The sequence below is a fragment of the Diadema antillarum genome, unplaced genomic scaffold (assembly GCF_040938485.1).
Source record: "Diadema antillarum isolate AM-2024a unplaced genomic scaffold, OU_Dant_1.0 scf00000110, whole genome shotgun sequence".
NCBI classification, from domain to species: Eukaryota; Metazoa; Echinodermata; class Echinoidea; order Diadematoida; family Diadematidae; genus Diadema; species Diadema antillarum.
The window spans coordinates 2,202,299-2,220,259 of NW_027270999.1; the positions used below are offsets into that span (position 1 = coordinate 2,202,299).

The 17,961-nt window shown below is 38.8% G+C and overlaps 1 protein-coding gene across 1 annotated transcript; it reads left to right on the forward strand.

The window, feature by feature from the left end:
- The first annotated feature begins 6,117 nt into the window (after positions 1-6,117).
- On the forward strand, positions 6,118-11,966 carry LOC139719451 (alpha-N-acetyl-neuraminyl-2,3-beta-galactosyl-1,3-N-acetyl-galactosaminide alpha-2,6-sialyltransferase-like). Its single transcript, XM_071630864.1, has 5 exons — positions 6,118-6,153; positions 7,529-7,783; positions 8,542-8,963; positions 10,766-10,873; positions 11,522-11,966. Exons 1-5 carry the CDS (start codon positions 6,118-6,120, stop codon positions 11,964-11,966), a joined length of 1,266 nt encoding a protein of 421 aa, XP_071486965.1.
- Positions 11,967-17,961: the final 5,995 nt, after the last annotated feature.

A 17,961-nucleotide genomic window follows, 5' to 3' on the forward strand; every position in this document is an offset into this window, starting at 1 on the left:
TTGGACGAATACAAATTGGTCACCTTAGCTTTTGGCTGCCATGTTTCATGTTCTGAGATTCTAATCGCAATATTCTTCACAAAACGATGTCTAATCAAGTATAAAATGTAAAACTTTGTCCCTTCATTCCTTAAAAACGTTGTCTCTCAGTACCGGTAGTGGATATTAATAAAGACATGAGTTTTTAACATGCGTTTTGAAGATCGTAGCGGAGGGTTTCATAAACGATGAAATCAAGCTATCCTCAGGTTGTCAGTAAGAAAATATAACAAACAAATGAAGTCACACCATTTGAATTTTTGGTCTATCTCTTGGCCTTAATCTCTACACGAAAGTCGATTGGAGATGCATTATGTATGTACTGGAGTGTGTGGAAGACAATACAGACTGGGAAATAATCACAGTTTGCACTCAGTCCTTTGCCGCGGACCCTCGCAGTCATATTCGGTACCATTCTGTGGAAGCTGAACAACTGACGACGATGTTTCTTAAAAGTGTCTCCTTGTGACATCATCGCGATAAATGTGTTTGAGATAACTCATATAGAAAAGCCTTGATTCCCTGCACAGCATGCTATAGTACGGGAACTTGAGGATAGAAAGAGAAAGAATGAATTTACAGTGTCAGCATGTGGTAATGTGTAAATAAGGATTAATTGTGCAGAAATATCACGCTTATTTGTATTGGTCAACTGGTAACGAAAACAGAAGAAAAGAAAAAATACATATTTCTTATCTTCACTCCTTATTAAAACTCAATTTACCGGTACTGAGTTATGGGGTATTTGTGTAGGCCATAATTGGGTATATCCGGACAGTGTCTTATGTCTCAAGGGTTCATTCTCTTTAAATTCCTCGCATTGAATGTGGCCTAACTGACTCCCACCCCAATACACATACGTCAGTCAAAGTACTTGTTGTTTGCTCGGTAGCTAAGTGGTTTATAGTAAAGGTGACATATTTTGTTATATCTCATCTGCCGTGTTTCCAGTAAATCCATCAAACTAATTAGTGGTATTCAAGCAAGAGGTCCTTCCACTCCTGACGAACGGACAAGAAAGATTGTTGTCATTACCACGACATTTATTTTTATCAGTGCTGGGAGGCTGAGAGGAAATGAAGCGTGGATTGAATAATGGCGGGGGAAGAAGAGGGAGCGTCTGTGGTATCACTGCATCTCCAAAAAGGGAAACAGTTCAGGCGACTCGCTTCATTGTGATTCTCATCTGCCTTTTTGTTTCCCAATAAGTTAGTCAAGGCACGTCCGCGAGGAGGTTTTTGAGGGTAATGCACCTTGAGGTTGAAGTGAAAGTGATTAAGTAATCATAATCGGCGTCATCTTACGCTACTTGTTGAGTTCAGATGGTCGTATTCTTAGCCTCCTCTTTGTGTTTTCCTTATTTTCTGAGTTTGTTTTTGATAAATGTTTTCCCTTTTTATACAGTCTATTTGTGCTCAGCTTGCTTACAATATTTACCACAACAAAGTAACCATACACTCTCCTATCTGAAGATTTAAATTGTCATGAGTTTTTGCATCATTTTGATGCATCTTCCATTATGAAGAGCATCAGTCCATTCAGTCACGTCAGTTCTTCCATTTTATTTCTCTCTCGATCGTTCTTCCTTCTCATGTATCTTTCATCTCGTCTTCATTTCCGTATCTCTTTTTAGTTTCCCTCCACTCTAATTCACTTTCTCTTCTTTAGTCCCTCGTATTATGAATTTGACTCGGAATTTCTTTGACGTAGGGCTATAGAATTTAAGCAACGAATCCTTGTAAGCAAGCATACAACCACCGTATTGATCGCCGGCTCTCAGTACCCTGCTAAACATTAGACGTTGAGGATAAATTACCATGCCTAGAAACACAAACGTTTAAGCCACGGGACTCGAACAAGGGACTTCAAGACTGATGATGTTATTCTTGTTGTTATCTCCTAAGCTTTCTTTTTAAACAAGGGGTCATCGAATAGGACGGCGATGAAACATCCTTTTAGATTATAATGCAATTCAATGTTTTGTGCTTGTGGATACGGCAAACTCATCGACGTTCACAGCTATTCGAGTCATCCGTCTGGCGGCGACGACTGGTCGACGTCGTAATCAAAGCTAGCAATCATGTCCCTCCTCTTAGGGCGATGTCGGAGAGACAGGGAAACAATACAAGAAGTATTTACATGAGGCGTTGAGAGAGGATGTCATTTGGTCTTGTTGATTTAGTCAGAGACAGATGTCTTTAGTGAAAAACAGGAAAGGATGGCTGAGTGAGATAGAAGAGAGAGATAGAAATACGGACACACTAAAGGCGTAAGGCGATATACGCAGAAGTTGGAAATATTCGAGGGAACAGAAAGTGAGAGATAAGTAATATGAAAATAGGAAGAGAAAAGGAAGAACAAAAGATTAAAGGTATATTAAGCTCGAAGTTGGTAGATAAATAGTTGTGTGTTTGTTTGTCTGTTTGCTTATATTTTTGTTACAATATGAAACGCGAAGAGATGAAAAGATCCAAGTTCACAACAAGCTACAACATATCATGACAACATAATAATTATACGGTATCAATACGAAATATTTTAACTTTGTCTATTGTAACACCTGAGTTCCCTTACGGTCTACAAAGAAAAAGGAACGGGCAGACAGATAAACGTAGAGAGTGCGAGACAGACAGACAGACAGACAAACAGACAGACAGACAAACAGACTGGCAGGCAGGCAGAAAGAGAGGAAAAGTCTACAAACTATGAAGTATTCTATGAAAAAGGAGATTATGAAGCGTTGTGGAATCATTGCAAGATTGACACAATCTGCCGGATATTGTATATTTCTAAGTGCTTATACACGGGAGCTAGGCACACTTATCGGGTTCCTCATGGGGTTCATGTTCTCATTTCAACGTCTGCGGCTTTGAACAACAAAGGCTTCTTTCACATGTAAATCCAATCTAACGTGTTTTGCAGCTCTGATAATTTCTCACTGATATATTTCAGTCAATTTACTTAGAATTTTAGTAATAGCATTATGAGTCTTGCGGGGTTATTACATCAGACATCCAAGAAATAATACATAGTTTATCGGGCGTTTGTGAATGAGGATACGTTTGTTGTTGTTGTTGTTTTTTTAATAACAGGATTTTTTTTCGTTTCCTTCGTCATGGAATAATTCCAGTTTGTAACTACATCTCTAACAGGAGTGCTATATATAGTTGTTTAAAGCGCAATTATAATTGATGGAATATAATAATAATAATAACTCAGTATGCATATAGCGCTTATCAATAAAATCCTCTAAGCTGTACTTGAAAAATTTGACGACTTGAGTGATTTTACATTTGTCTATGAATCAGTCCCATTTCAATAGATAGCTTTTGTACAGAATGGTTTAATATAAGTAGCTTAGATGATTAATGAGAGAAATTTTAATTTCATATTGGTTTTTTTTCCGGAAACTAAAATAGGAACTTACAACACCTCAAATGGACGTTTAGTGAGTATCAAAATATAGAAAAAGGTAGCCATTGATTAAATCTAATGTAAAGTGGAAAGCTTTTGAATGTTGGAAAGTGCATCAGCCTGCATGAGCACTACCCGTAGGATACACACTACCATACACCACCTCGCATGAAATGTTGATTGTTAGAATTCATGGACGGTGCAATAATACTGGCCTGATGGGTGTTCGCTGACAGCGATCCGTCTTCTCACACTAGCAAACTCTTTTCCTTGTTATCGCTTTGGGATAATTCCCAAATGTAATGTCGTTGGTGTGTTCCTTTGACGCCTGAGGATGAAAAAAAGGCATGGTGCCTGTCTTCCCCAGCCCGTAATACCGTAAGCGATACATCACGTCCTTCCTCTCCAAACATTTGCTCAGCTAAAGCCTCAGCCAGAGCCTCAGCTAGAGCCTCAGCTACAGCCTCCGAGTTTGCACTCATCCGACCGATTTACCCGATGACTTTATCGTGACGTCAAGCCCCCCCCCCCCACCCACACACACACACACACCATGCCTGCCTTTAAACGAAGAAAAATAACACTTACTAATAATCTACCCTCCCCTCCTCCATGAGCTACGAATAAAAGAAGTAAACTTATTTATTGTAACTCAGATGTATTTCAATGGTAGTTATATATAGTTCATAACTACAGAATGCGTGAGCCCCTGGGAATCCACACACACCCAAACTCATTATGCATGTGTAATGTACACACAAACTCACACACACACACACACACACACACACACACACACACACACACACTCGCATAAATGAAAACTATTGTACACACAAAATGCACAAAACGATAATGGTAATCGCAATAACAGAAAAAAAAGTTATCGGAGCGAAAAAGATGGACAGGTTCACACACCTTTCAGTTAGGCCTACAGATTAAATTTCCACATCTTTGCATCTCGTTTAGCCGATGGAAGATGGTGCAACATTAGCAAGGCTTTCATTCTTTGGGCCATGAAGATGGTACTCATGTGAGGAACTATAAGATCTATCAAACGGTTCCTATTGATTGACATTGATAACAATATCAGAAGCACTTTAAACACCCGCAAAGCGACACATTTGAGAGCAATTTTAACTAGATAGTACATGTATTATATCCAGTCACTAATTTATTCAGGAATAATGCAGAAAACAATGTATAGTACAAAAAAAAGAAAAGAAAAAACAGCGAGCAAATTAGCGTAACTCGCGTACTTCCTAACTTCGCATAGAATGTAACTGGTTTGCATCTTGAAAGATGTCATCCTGTACTGGATGTGATCTTAACGCCAATCCCTCCAGCAGATGAGAATAACACGCGTTTGTAGCACTTCCTCCAGCAAGGTGATTACAATGATGAGAAGTGAGCCGTGTTGGTACGATAGGAGAAGTGTGTCGTGTTGGTACGATAGGAGAAGTGTGCCGTGTTGGTACGATAGGAGAAGTGTGCCGTATTGGTATAATAGAAGTGAGCCGTATTGGTACGATAGGAGAAGTGTGCCGTGTTGGTACGATAGGAGAAGTGAGCCGTGTTGGTACGATAGGAGAAGTGAGCCGTGTTGGTACGATAGGAGAAGTGAGCCGTGTTGGTACGATAGGAGAAGTGAGCCGTGTTGGTACGATAGGAGAAGTGAGCCGTGTTGGTATGATAGGAGAAGTGAGCCGCACGTGTTGGTACGATAGGAGATTAGTGTGCCGTATTGTTACGATAGAAGTGAGCCGTGTTGGTACGATAGGAGAAGTGTGCCGTGTTGGTACGATAGGAGAAGTGAGCCGTGTTGGTACGATAGGAGAAGTGAGCCGTGTTGGTACGATAGGAGAAGTGAGCCGTGTTGGTACGATAGGAGAAATGAGCCTTGTTGGTACGATAGGAGAAGTAAGCCGTGTTGGTACGATAGGAGAAGTGAGCCGTGTTGGTACGATAGGAGAAGTGAGCCGTGTTGGTACGATAGGAGAAGTGAGCCGTGTTGGTACGATAGGAGAAGTGTTGGTACGATGGCTTTGTTACCCGACAGGATCTGTCATGGTCTCAACAGATGCGTGTCGATCTTCAGGCCATTACATTGAAGGATTGCTACAATGACTTCAAGAGATTGAGTTTATCCTCCCCAGTCGTACACAACACAGCTCCTCGTTTCACTGTAACAATAAAACAGAAAACCTACGACAATAATGTTGTAGGCCTACATGCTAGTTTTCTACTATCTCTAGGTCAGATTTGTTGTCGAAGTCTTGCAGTATCTGCGAGCATTAAAATTGAGGGTGTAATGATAGTGGTGAAATAGTTATCAAGTTTTCATTTTTTCTGCTTTTCTTTCTTTTCTTTTTTTTTTCAGGTAGAGTCAAATCTTCGTCTAGAGCGTCACGACAATGAAGTCGCTTTGGAAAAGCTGCTAAAAGCTGCTAAAAGCTGCTGCCGATCACCAAGGGTTGTAACCCTGGACAAAACCTCTCAGAAGAGTGTCTGCTGGAATACTCGTCTTGGCGGAACCTGGCATGCTCTACCCCTTGGAAGAGGCGTGGGTGGCTAGTGGGAACTCTATCCATGACGTGGATGCTCCTGAATGTGTGAACGTGCGCCACTGTGTCCGGGCAGTAGCGTCTCTGAGCCCGAGGCACGATGTGTCTACGTAATCCCATCACTGGTCGTAACTTTGTGAGCATGAACCTAGATTTCTACCTTTATCTGTATCATTGCATGTTTGAATATAATGGATGTATGATATACTTTTTTCTTTGTGTGTATGGGTGTGTGTAAGCATGTGTGCGTGTGTGTATCTATATGATAATGTTTGCACGTGTACTTGGTGCTGGTATATGCACAAAAATATAGTGATATCAATTACTTAGGCAATGATTGACAGATTATGTCACAAGCAGAATCTTGGTTTGGAAGGGTTTTTATGGGCGTATCCAAATAATCTGAAAAAAAAAATAGTAGAAAAAAGTGTTGTAACATATAATTGGCACCTATTGAGATATTCACTTCGTCACATAAGTAATATTGAGGATATCATGAATCAACACAATTCAACATGTATTTGCACCGCATAGATCCTTTAACCTATCTTCGCTCTTACTTTACAATATTTGGTTTTGTTCGTATATGATGACCACGTGAAAGATGATTTCATAGCGCTCCAGGCAAATTGAATGGGCGCCACTTCCGCGCATAATTACAGTTGGTTTCCAAGCCGAGGAGTTAGAAGACATGCCGCTTATAAATAATTCATATCATCAGCCACAATGATATGTACAACCGCGAGAGCACTATACACTACAACACACGCTCACACACACACACACACACACACACGCGTACACACACACACGCACACACACACACGAACACACACGCACACGCACACACACGCACACACACGCACATACACACACGCAGGCACGCACACACGCTCATTGATATTATGCGAAACGTCCAATCATTATTAGGGGCATACTGGATGCAGTATAGGATGGTCAAAGTAGTGGTAATCTCTCCCCCCCCCCCCTTCTCTCTCTCTCTCTCTCTCTCTCTCTCTCTTTCTCTCTCTCTCTCTCTCTTCATCCTTGCCTATCAGTATTTCCTCTTTTTCATATCGCATTTTCAATGACATGGTATGCATTTTTGTTGTTGTTGGCTGTCTTGGTACAACTCCGCACAAAACAATCTTTAAAGTGACAGTGTTTAAGTAGCTGATGCGCTTATAATATAATGCACAATACGTCTTATCAATCTTAAATATTTTGTATGATTTCGCGGATGCTATATCCGCGTGATCAAGAATTTCATTTCACGTATCTCTTTTTATACGTAAAATAATTCTGTTAGAAGCTGAAAAAACGAAAATGAAACCCAATTGTACATCAAAATTACATTCAGATTTATGTCATCTGTGATAAATTAATTCTACTTATTGAACGCGCCACGAAAAATAATATTGACCTATTTGATAATTGCCCTCTGGGTAGTGTGATATCCTAAGGCGTGGAAAATATATTCATTGTTTATTTCTTTATTCATCTGTATCTAGGGGCCGTGTGGAATGCTGGTACTCGCCACGTTCTATTCCTTCATCATCTGTTTCGCCTACTTCTACTATGCCGAACGGCAGGGGGCGCTCTCTCGCGGAAGTTTTATGATGAATGCGCCCATTCCCCCATGCGCGCATCCACGCTGCTACGCCTACATGCCTGCGATGATGCGCAGGCAATATCGGGAACGAAATGAGACGCTTGAAAGGAGTAAGCAGAAACTCTTGGTCCCTGTGTCTGTCCCGGACCATAAGGTAATTACAGTAATTTTTGCCCAACAAATCATTCAAATTGCGTTTGTTCATTTTTTCTTTCTTTAGTGAAATCACTTTTGGCCAATCGCTCATAATAACATATAGTACGTTGATCCAACACCTGAACATCCAGCTATTCAAAGAGCTGGCACCTTTAGCAAAATGCTGTGACCTCAGCTTTACTAAACGAAGCAATTCTCAATCGTGCATATCACAAGATGACAGTCTTCTTCATTTCAAGCCGTATGGATTTCATGTTTGACACCAATGTTTTCTTTTGACTGTATTCCGTGGTGACTGTCTCTAATCTAACTTTTTTAAAAAGTTGGATCTAAAAAAAAAAGGGGGAGGGCTTTACAGCTAGATGAGAGATCTACATACTGTATACCATGTATGTTAGTCTATCATATCAAACGTTAATTGCCATTTTACTGAGTACAGAAAGGGTGCGCCTTGCTACACAACTAAGCAACATTCTTCTCGACACATTCTTGCACATTGTATAGTTTCATTGCTTTGATTTCATAGAAATGAACGTAGATTATTTATTGACTTTGATCTTTCTATGATGAAGTTCTTTTTTTTTTACCTAGCCCGATGATGTAAAATACCGAGCTAGCTGGAATTCGCTGCCCTAAAGACGAGTGTCTTGTGAATGTGAGCTTTTTTGATGCAAGAAACGATAGGAAGGCCCGTAGATGTGTCGACTACTAGACTGGATTGGTTACCACTATTGTTCCTCTCATTTCTCATGACAGCCGTTTCTACTGCACTGTGAAACATGTTCCCTGGTCACAAGTTCCGGTCAGCTCCTTGGCAAGTCGGCAGGCCGTGCAATCGATTCCGCAGAGTGCGTCATACGCATGAACGACGCGCCTATCCGGGGCTTCGAACGGGACGTCGGGGAACGCACCACGGTGCGCGTCGTAGGTCATTCCAACTTCCGCACCATCTTCCAGAACAACCTGCGCACGCAGTACGTGCATTTCAGGGACCCGCGGACAAGGGCAGAGAATGTGGTGATTGCTTGGCTTTACGCGACGAATATCTACAAAAACCCGGCTTACCGGTTAACGCTCAACTATTCTCAAATGTACCACAACGTCACTTTCTTCATGCACACGCTGGCGATGATGCAACACAATAACGAGGCATTCCACAACGAAACAGGAATAACAAGGTATATACAGCATAGTCCTCAATCAATTATGCTGAAGAAATAAGAAAGAGAACAAAGAAAAGAAAGAAGTATGAAAAGAAAAAAAGAAAAACATGGGTACCGGAAGACACCAAGTGAAGTTGTAGTGCTTTAAGGGAAAATCTATTTCATCTTCTGTTGACTATGTAAACACAATAAAATCATCAAGAAGACTTTTTTTTTAAAAGATGAAAATGGGACACTAAAATGTGGGATTTCCAAGTCTCTCGCATTTTGCAGGAACGTCAAATTGTCAATTAGATGACGTAATGACTTCAGATGACGTTCACTTTTTTTTTTTTTGGGGGGGGGGATATAAACTCGTAAACTCGCACGAGTGTTTCCCAGAGTTGTAACGATTTGTCGGTGATGATACTGACTTTGTGAAGTGGAAGGGATTAAAGTTGTTGATTTTTTTTTATCTATTCAACTATGATAAATTTTATGCGCAAAATAAAGCAAGGGCTGTGAGGCAATTACATCTCTACCATGTAGCTGCATTGGTGCTTCTACAAGGTTGAACTTTTTACTAGAAAATATTGCTGTAGTGTTTGTTTAACCCAATACTGATCTCACTAAAGTCGACTTGAAAACGAAAATCCCTTTAAGCCAGATGGCCAGGACACCGTCGTGAATTCCCGTCAAACAAGAATTTACCGCCCCCTAGTTCTCTAGAGAAATGATTATGTATATTTCCCCGCAAGCACTTTCTGCAAAATCGAATCAGTCCGCTGACTTCCTTTAAACGAAGTCCTGTATTTACACGTGAAGGGGAAAGGAATTTATGCATCTTCGGTTTGTTTCTCCTTTACCGTGAAGAATCTTCTTTGCAGTAGATAACATGACGAAGAGTTGTTCTGCTGCCCGGAAGACGGGTTCAAAATTCTCTGGCATGTCACTCTTTGCTCAAAACGTTGAAAGGTTATGAGGTGACAAAACAATCTTGAGCTCAGGGAGAACACAGAAAAAAAAGTTTTTAATGTGGAATGTAATGAAGATGACCAAGAAATCCAAGAAAACTCAGTAGAACTACAGCAGTTTGCCAACATTCGGTTTAAACTCTCGCTCTGTCTGACATCTGGTGAGAAGTACATACACCTTTACTTTTGCACAGAAATGCCAAAAGTTGTTTCTTTTTTTAAAATAATGGTGTTAACGAAGTTAAAGTCGAGGGTGTAGTGTTGACGAACAATGTATGACATGTAAGTACATCAAGGCATTTCGATATCTTCAGGATGGTCTCAGTGATCAGAGATTTTCGAGAAAATGAGAAATTAGTCACATTGAATGTCCTTCTGAAATCGTCATGAAAGTCTTGGTTTACACGAGTTAACGACGGTTTTATTCATCGGTTGACGCTACCTTTTTTCATGGTATAGAAACCAATCGTCAGGTACGGCATTAGTAGAGTAGGCTAGGAAATCATTGAATAGTGTACTGGTGTTGGTGTCACTAGGGCAGAATCTATAGATAGCAGTTATACCTTCAGTGTTATGCACTCACGAAACACTAAACATAATGATATAAATCCGGATATAAATCCGGGTACTTGTATTAAAATCGTGGATAAAAAGAATTAACCCCCTGCTGTCTGACTGCAGCATGCATGACGCCATTGATTTGTCTTCTACTTTGTGTCCTTTGCTTTGTCACAATTGCCAATGATGTCTTGCAAGATCGATTGCTATCTGGATGAGCACTGTCAGAATGAAATCCTTCGATTACCATCCTGGAGAACTTTGCAATGAATGAAACTTACTTTGTCTCTATCTTAACTTCCGCAGAACTCAAGCGAAGACCTGGTTGACCACGGGCTGGCACGCCATGATGCTTGCCCTAGATACCTGTGACGAAATCCATGTGTACGGGATGGTTTACGATGAGTACTGCCAGTAAGTGAATCAGAGCAACTCGTATACTAACGAACCCTATATTATGGTTCTACATCAGTACACTTAGAATACTAAAGCCCTGGGGAAAATGGGATAGCCCTCATTGGTGTTTTTGCTACGCTACAACATAAACTCACCAGTGAAAACATTGTGACAGGGCAACACCCATGAAAGGCGTTAATTCAATCATTGAATGTAAAATTCAAACTATGTTGTACCCATAAAAATAATGGTTACCAATATCTTTTTCCCCTCCAGACTGCCTATATACGATTAACTGTTTCATTTTGTCAAAGTTGAGGATATGTATTAATGTCGACACAATTTGTGTTTACGGTTTCATACAATCTGCAAAATATACTTTGATTTAAGTGCCCCTCTATGTTCAACTCCACTTCAATAGAGAGAAATTACACGATCAGAACTGTGAAACTTTCGTCAAATTGCATTAAAGTCTTAACTGTTACTTTTTCAGTGTCACTATCGTATACTTCAGAGTTTGAGAGTATCGACATCTGTGCCTATCATCTATGATAACAATATGTCATTTTCAACGTCAGTTTGTGGGCGTACTTCAGTGTTTGTGTGTCGATGGAGTGAAGTATCAATTTCCTGTAACGTGTGTAACCAATCTTCTCATGTATGCAGAGACCATCCTAACGACACGACTCCATATCATTATTACATACAAGAGGAGAATAAGACGCGTACAGAGTGCGACTACTATCGGCGGAGTGAGGAGCGACTGAACAGCGGTCACCTGTTCGTTACCGAGAAGTACATCTTTGGTCGCTGGGCACAGAAACACAACATCCACTTCCATTTCCCCACCTGGAAACAAAAAGTGTACAATGAGACGAGTCTAGACACACCGTTCATGAAGCTTTATCGAGAGAAGCGATTGAAGGCGAAGAAGCTTGCCGCCGCTGATCGGCGTGCCGGCGACAACAGTCGCGGTGCCGGACAATTTAAGAAGCCATCATTTGGTGACGATCGAAACAAACAAAAGGAGAATCGTTTGGACACTGTGGAAGAGCCAGATTTTATGGTGATGGGCAAAGCAAATATTGGAATATTCGGCATCAACAGGTGATGAATGACTCTTGAACGTCACACTGTGATTCGAGACTGCACAGCCAAATGCTGTTGTGTTTTTTTCCATCTGAAATAATTTATTTCGCTCCTTGCTGAACAATGCAATCTCTGTATGTTTTGTTGCCAATGCAAAAAATATATCACAATGATAATAATCGTGACCGTGTTTATTGTATCTTTCGGGTTTCAAACGATGCCATATGTGCGCTTCACTTACCCGGCTATTAATTTACCTCGCTCACTAAATCACAGCGAAACAATCGAAAATGCACGGTCACCGGTCCTTTGGAAATGGCCTTGAAACCAGTGCCTATAAAATTACCCTGGTAAGTGCATTCAGGAAAGATCGTTCGCTCTCAATATAGGATAGAATATCAATTCGCCCATTACATGTAGAAATATGAATCTATTTGTACTTGCAGAAGGAAAGACGAGCTTACAGGCCAAAGCCTTTGATTTAATACTCTTATGGCCATGATATGGAAATATTTTCTGATTTACTCCATAAGAGACTATACTGGAAGCTACAAGAAACCGTAGAAATATCCAGAGACAAAGAATGAAAGAAAATAATTTCGAGATTCGGGCTTTTCAAGGCCAGGGACAAGCCAGCACACACAACATTTGAATTAATGGCCGTCTTCTCTGAGTATACACACACAAAGTATGAGCTCAAAAGACAGAGAGTGTTAAAGAAAGTCCTATCTGAAGAAAATGTAAACAGTGTAAAAAGCGAAAGGTCAATTTCATTCGACATTTTATTCCTTTGCAGTAGACATAATATATATGAATCGATGGAATTCCCGAAGAGTATACAAACAAGCCACATTTAAGTTGGTGAAGCTTTGATTATTTCATCGTCAGTGATCATATCGCTAGCTAGCTCTATGGAAGCCCTATGGAATGACCATTTGTATGAAAAGCCATTTCTATGGTATAGATATTTCTTCAAGAACCATTTTCTTTTATAGTGTTGATTTAGAGAAGATAGTAAGGTAACATTTGATCCATCACTTGGAGGAATATTAACATTTTTATTTTTGTTTGTAGCTGCAATGTCGTGAATATTCCAGTGCAATCATAGCCGATACATTCGTAAGATTATTCTGATTCATTTGCTGCACGTAAATATATATAAGATTCCTGTAAACAGTATTCTACAAAATAATAATTCCTTTACATCCATTTCGAATTACATTCCTGATATCTAACAGTGATAGTCCGTGTGAATACCATATCTATAGAGAGAAGAGAATGTGTGAAAAGAGAAGAGCGTCACCGTAGTGTCCGTCGCCATTTCTTTCTTCTTCTTTTTTTTTAAAACTCAGGGAACAGTGACTGAGGACGATTCAGAATTGTATTCAATAAGCCCTTGGTGATTGAAATGATGACACAATAACATTTCACGACTCTGATGTTCTGTTGATTGAGTAACAAAATGTCTTATGTTCAATGGTTTTTATTTTTTCACTTTTAAGTAAACACCTGCTTGAAGCACGGTCAAAGGCCGTCTTTGAATTTTATAATCAAATTCTAATCATAAAAACTAGAGGAAAGTCTACGTGCTCAGAGCATAATAATTATGTCTGAGTCATATGTTTGAACATGAATGCCAAATACAGGATTTGTAAAAAAGCAGTGCAGCTCTCACATTTGAGGAATGATCTATATAGCACGTTTTTCTGAGAATGTTATGAGGTGTGATTCTAACATTATTCCAACTATGTTATTCAGTATCAAGAGTTTGGACTTAACTGAAATAATAATAACAGTGTGCACTATTTTCCCAAACCATTGTACCCTCTATCATACTGTTACGGACTTTTCATGGTGTAACAACACTATACGAATCTTCACACCGTGAGAATGTGTCTTAATGAAATAGTTACATAAACAACTTCCGCACGAAAAAAAAAAAACACACAACACCATAGGAACATATACAGCTTCTGCATGAAAAAAAAAAAGGCATTGCAGAACAAAGAAATCCAGAGCTTTTAAAAAAAAATATATATACACGATTTTTGAAAAAAAAAATGTAACCCTCTTTCTTTCTCTCTGTGTAAACTGTCCAAAACTGATTAAGAAGCCATTTTTTTTCGCAAATTCGAGATGCATTACTATTTTTTTTTTTGGAAACACTGTTTACTTCATTATCTGAAGAAAAATTGTCTACTCCCAGTATTTATAGTTGAATAGGTTTAGCCGTTTATTTGGGGGGGGGGGGGGGGAAGACGCAGAACCAAAAAAAAAAAAACAAACAAACAAACAAACCCCAAAACACCATTTCTTATTTCTTCATTTCAAATGTGCTTTACAAGAAGATAAACTTAATTTATCATGATCCGTGGTGTATAGGCTGCTGGATAAAAGTAATTAGCAGCAGGTGCACTTTTAATTCTTTTGGTGGCACAGGATATTCTAAGATTGCCAACTCCATCAGAAATTTCATAGAGGTGACCAAGTGTAAAACAATTTCCCATATTGCTGTGTAGCTGTCCATTCCCCTAAATTGATCATTTTATCATTGTATCACGATGTGTCTCCGGTGTAGACTGGAAAGTGCCCAGAACTTCAATCAAACACTGTCAAAAGGGACCCGCGGTTGTTAGCAAGGTAGAATCTTGTTCTTAACGGACACGATATGAAAATTGCTTGCTTAAATCAAGAAACACATATTTGAATCGATCCATCACGCTAATGAGGCTAATGAAAGCAATTATCACAAATTAGTTTGTGTCTGCTATATATATCTTCATATTTATCATATGTTTTGTTATGATCGGCGTAATGAAGAAACATTTTTCAAAGCAATGAATCCTGCGCTATACGAACGTTCCTAATGGCCCGTGTGTTACAGGGTTTTTTTTTTAATTATTATACTAAGGAGGGAGATAACACTAAAGCATGTGTGCTCCAGTTTGCTATCATGGTTGTTTTGTACATGATGTAGTTTCATGTAAATATTATGTAATCGTATGTTTGAAATGGACGCGTTTAAATAAACATCGATAATTGTTATACCACGTCTGACGATTTTCTTTTCTTGGTCTTACACACATGACAAAGTCAGTAATCATGGTAATTAATAGCAATTGTAGGGACTGGAGAAAACTGGATACGGTTATGCGTAGTCTGTATATTGTGGGAAAAGAAGTTATGAGATTGTATGACCGTCTACTGAAATATATAAAGCACAACTTAAAACTCACACAACTGATTAAGAGAGAAATGGAGATAAAGAGAGAGAGTGAGAAAGAGAGGGAGAGGGGGTGGGGGGGGGGGTAACAAACGGACAAACAGTAGGAAGATTGAGTATCTAGAATGATGAAGGAGTGAACAGAATAATATGGAATTGAGAAGTAACTCGGAAGAAAATTAACAGAGACACACAGGGGAAAGAACAGACAAGATCGAATAGTAAAATTGAATCTTGTCGCCCTATTTCTCTCTGACATTTGTAACTTGACAAAGACTTGGGTTCGATTGGTTTGTAGAGGGAGCAAATGTGTACACAATCAGCGGTTATCAATCTGCTCTCCGGCGAAAATAAAAGCACGGATGATCGTGGATTATCACGGACAATCGATATTGAAACAACAACAAAGAGAATTATTCTGGGTGTAGCAAACATGAACTGATAGTTTCTTCAGAAATTTTACGGGCATGGAGACAACATGTTTCTTGAAAATAATTTCCTCTGGACTTCAAAATCTGAAAATAAAAAATGAATATTTTTCTTCAAAGGGTTTACATGTTTACGCGCAAAAATAGAAAGGTTGTATGAAGAATATAACGGTGAATTGGGGATTAAAAAAGGATATGATTAGCGCAACCCAGTTTAACTCAATATCTGGAATTAGAATGTTCCTATAACAATGCAGCTGATATAGGCCTTTGGTATGCTCACGGAAATATGTTATTGCAGAAACGAAAAATATAAACGTGTTGCAAAGACTAGTTTGTGGGGCGACCTCAGTTTCAAGGTTAGCTGTACTAATTGTCACTCGACATAGAAATGGAATAATTGTTGTGTCTAAACAGATAAAAACACAAATAATTATGCAAGGTCCCAGAATAATTATGTTCATTCGATGGGCGGATGAACTTAAAACTATCCTTGTGGTTAGGCCTACATGAAAGCACACTATAATATTATAACGACAGTTTCTAGGGGCTATATGGTATTACAAGTATTATACATCAATATATATATATATATATATATATATATATATATATATATATATATGGCTACTCGCTCTTTCTCAAGTGTTTTTCAACACTTGAGAAAGAGCGAGTACAAGTGTAGCTCGAAAATTTGTGTACAGAAATAAACCGTTGGTGAATACAGCATGAACTTTGTTCCAGTTTTGTTTTTTATCTTTTTATCTTGCTAACACCTGGACAACCTACTCAACATATATAACCTATAGGCGCCTATATATATATAATATTTACATTCATCTTCATTCATTTGTTTATTTATTTATTTCGGGAGCGCTATGGCATAATAGTGGATAAGCCACTCCCTACTCACGAGTTCGATTCCCACTCAGTGCTTACGTCCTAGGACAAGAGGTTCTCACCCACCATGTCCCACTCGACCCAGGTGTATATCTGGCAGCGCTAGGGTAATAATAATGACAGGGCCCTCTGAAAGAGCAGTGGCAACACTGAATAGGCTACCCTGGGTAAATAAGATTTTATTAATATTAATATAAATATTAACATTGATATTGATATTAATATTAATAACATGAATATTAATAGAATATTAATGTTAATATTAATATTAATACTATTGTTATTATTATTATCATTATTTTATTACCATCATCATATATCATCATTATTATCATATTGACAAATAGATAAAGAAATACAAAGGAAATGAATGCACAATTAATGAATGGTAATATCGCATAAATAAATACAGTATTGGTTTACCTCGTTTTAAGTCGGTGATGGGATGTATGATATTGAATACAAGGAGAAAAGTACTGTGTCCTCTCATTTTGAAGATACTTATAAGTGCATCTCAAACAAATTATACACACTAGAAGTAGGCCCATAAATGAATAAATCAATAAATGAATCGAATGCAATATTCTTATCATCCCAAGTGTCTTACCTGATCCTGGGAATATTAATTAGTTTATGCATAAACACGTGTTAAAATCTAATGAATAAATGAATAAATGAATAATTAATGAAATATTGATGATTGATGGAAAATAATGGCTAAGAGACTTGTAAGCGGCTGATGCTCCTTTTCATTTTTAAGATATTGCAAGTTACGTATGAACCAAATTGAGAGTTGCGCTTTTTATGGCATATTGCCATAAATGGTGGGATCGACCAAGTAAAAACACATTAGAATCTATCGAAAACAACAACAACAAACAAGCTCATTACACATGTCCAGATTATTTTCATGCTCGCATTTAGGACAGCTTAAAAGATTAGTATTATTTGTGAGGCTGATCATGTCATATTTTGCAAATTTGCAGAAGCCTGAACAAGTTGAGTGTACTATAGTTACGAAAGAAAATATTGTAACTCGTAGTGGTAGAAAAATTAAGCATCCAGTGATACTCGATCTCTAGTACATATTTTGTAGTTGTATGTCACGATTGTTTGGTCGTATGGTTCATACGATTAGTTAACCTTGCTTGCCAATTTGTATATCACTGTATATATGTTTAGTAGGTATAGACTATTTTATATACATTGTAGCTGCTGGTTATTGCTACTGACTCTTATATGCTGTAATGTATGATACCCGGGCACCTTGTGTAATCTTGGGTTGGCTCTTTCTTATCACGCCACTCTTCCGCCGATCCGTCTCCCGATTTCCACTTCCATTCACACTTCATCATCTGATCATCACACACACTGATGTTCTGTACACACTTGCGCTGTTCTGGCACGGTACGGTATTCACAAACTTGCAGCGAATCACAATCAAGTAACTGTGCTGTGGTATTGTC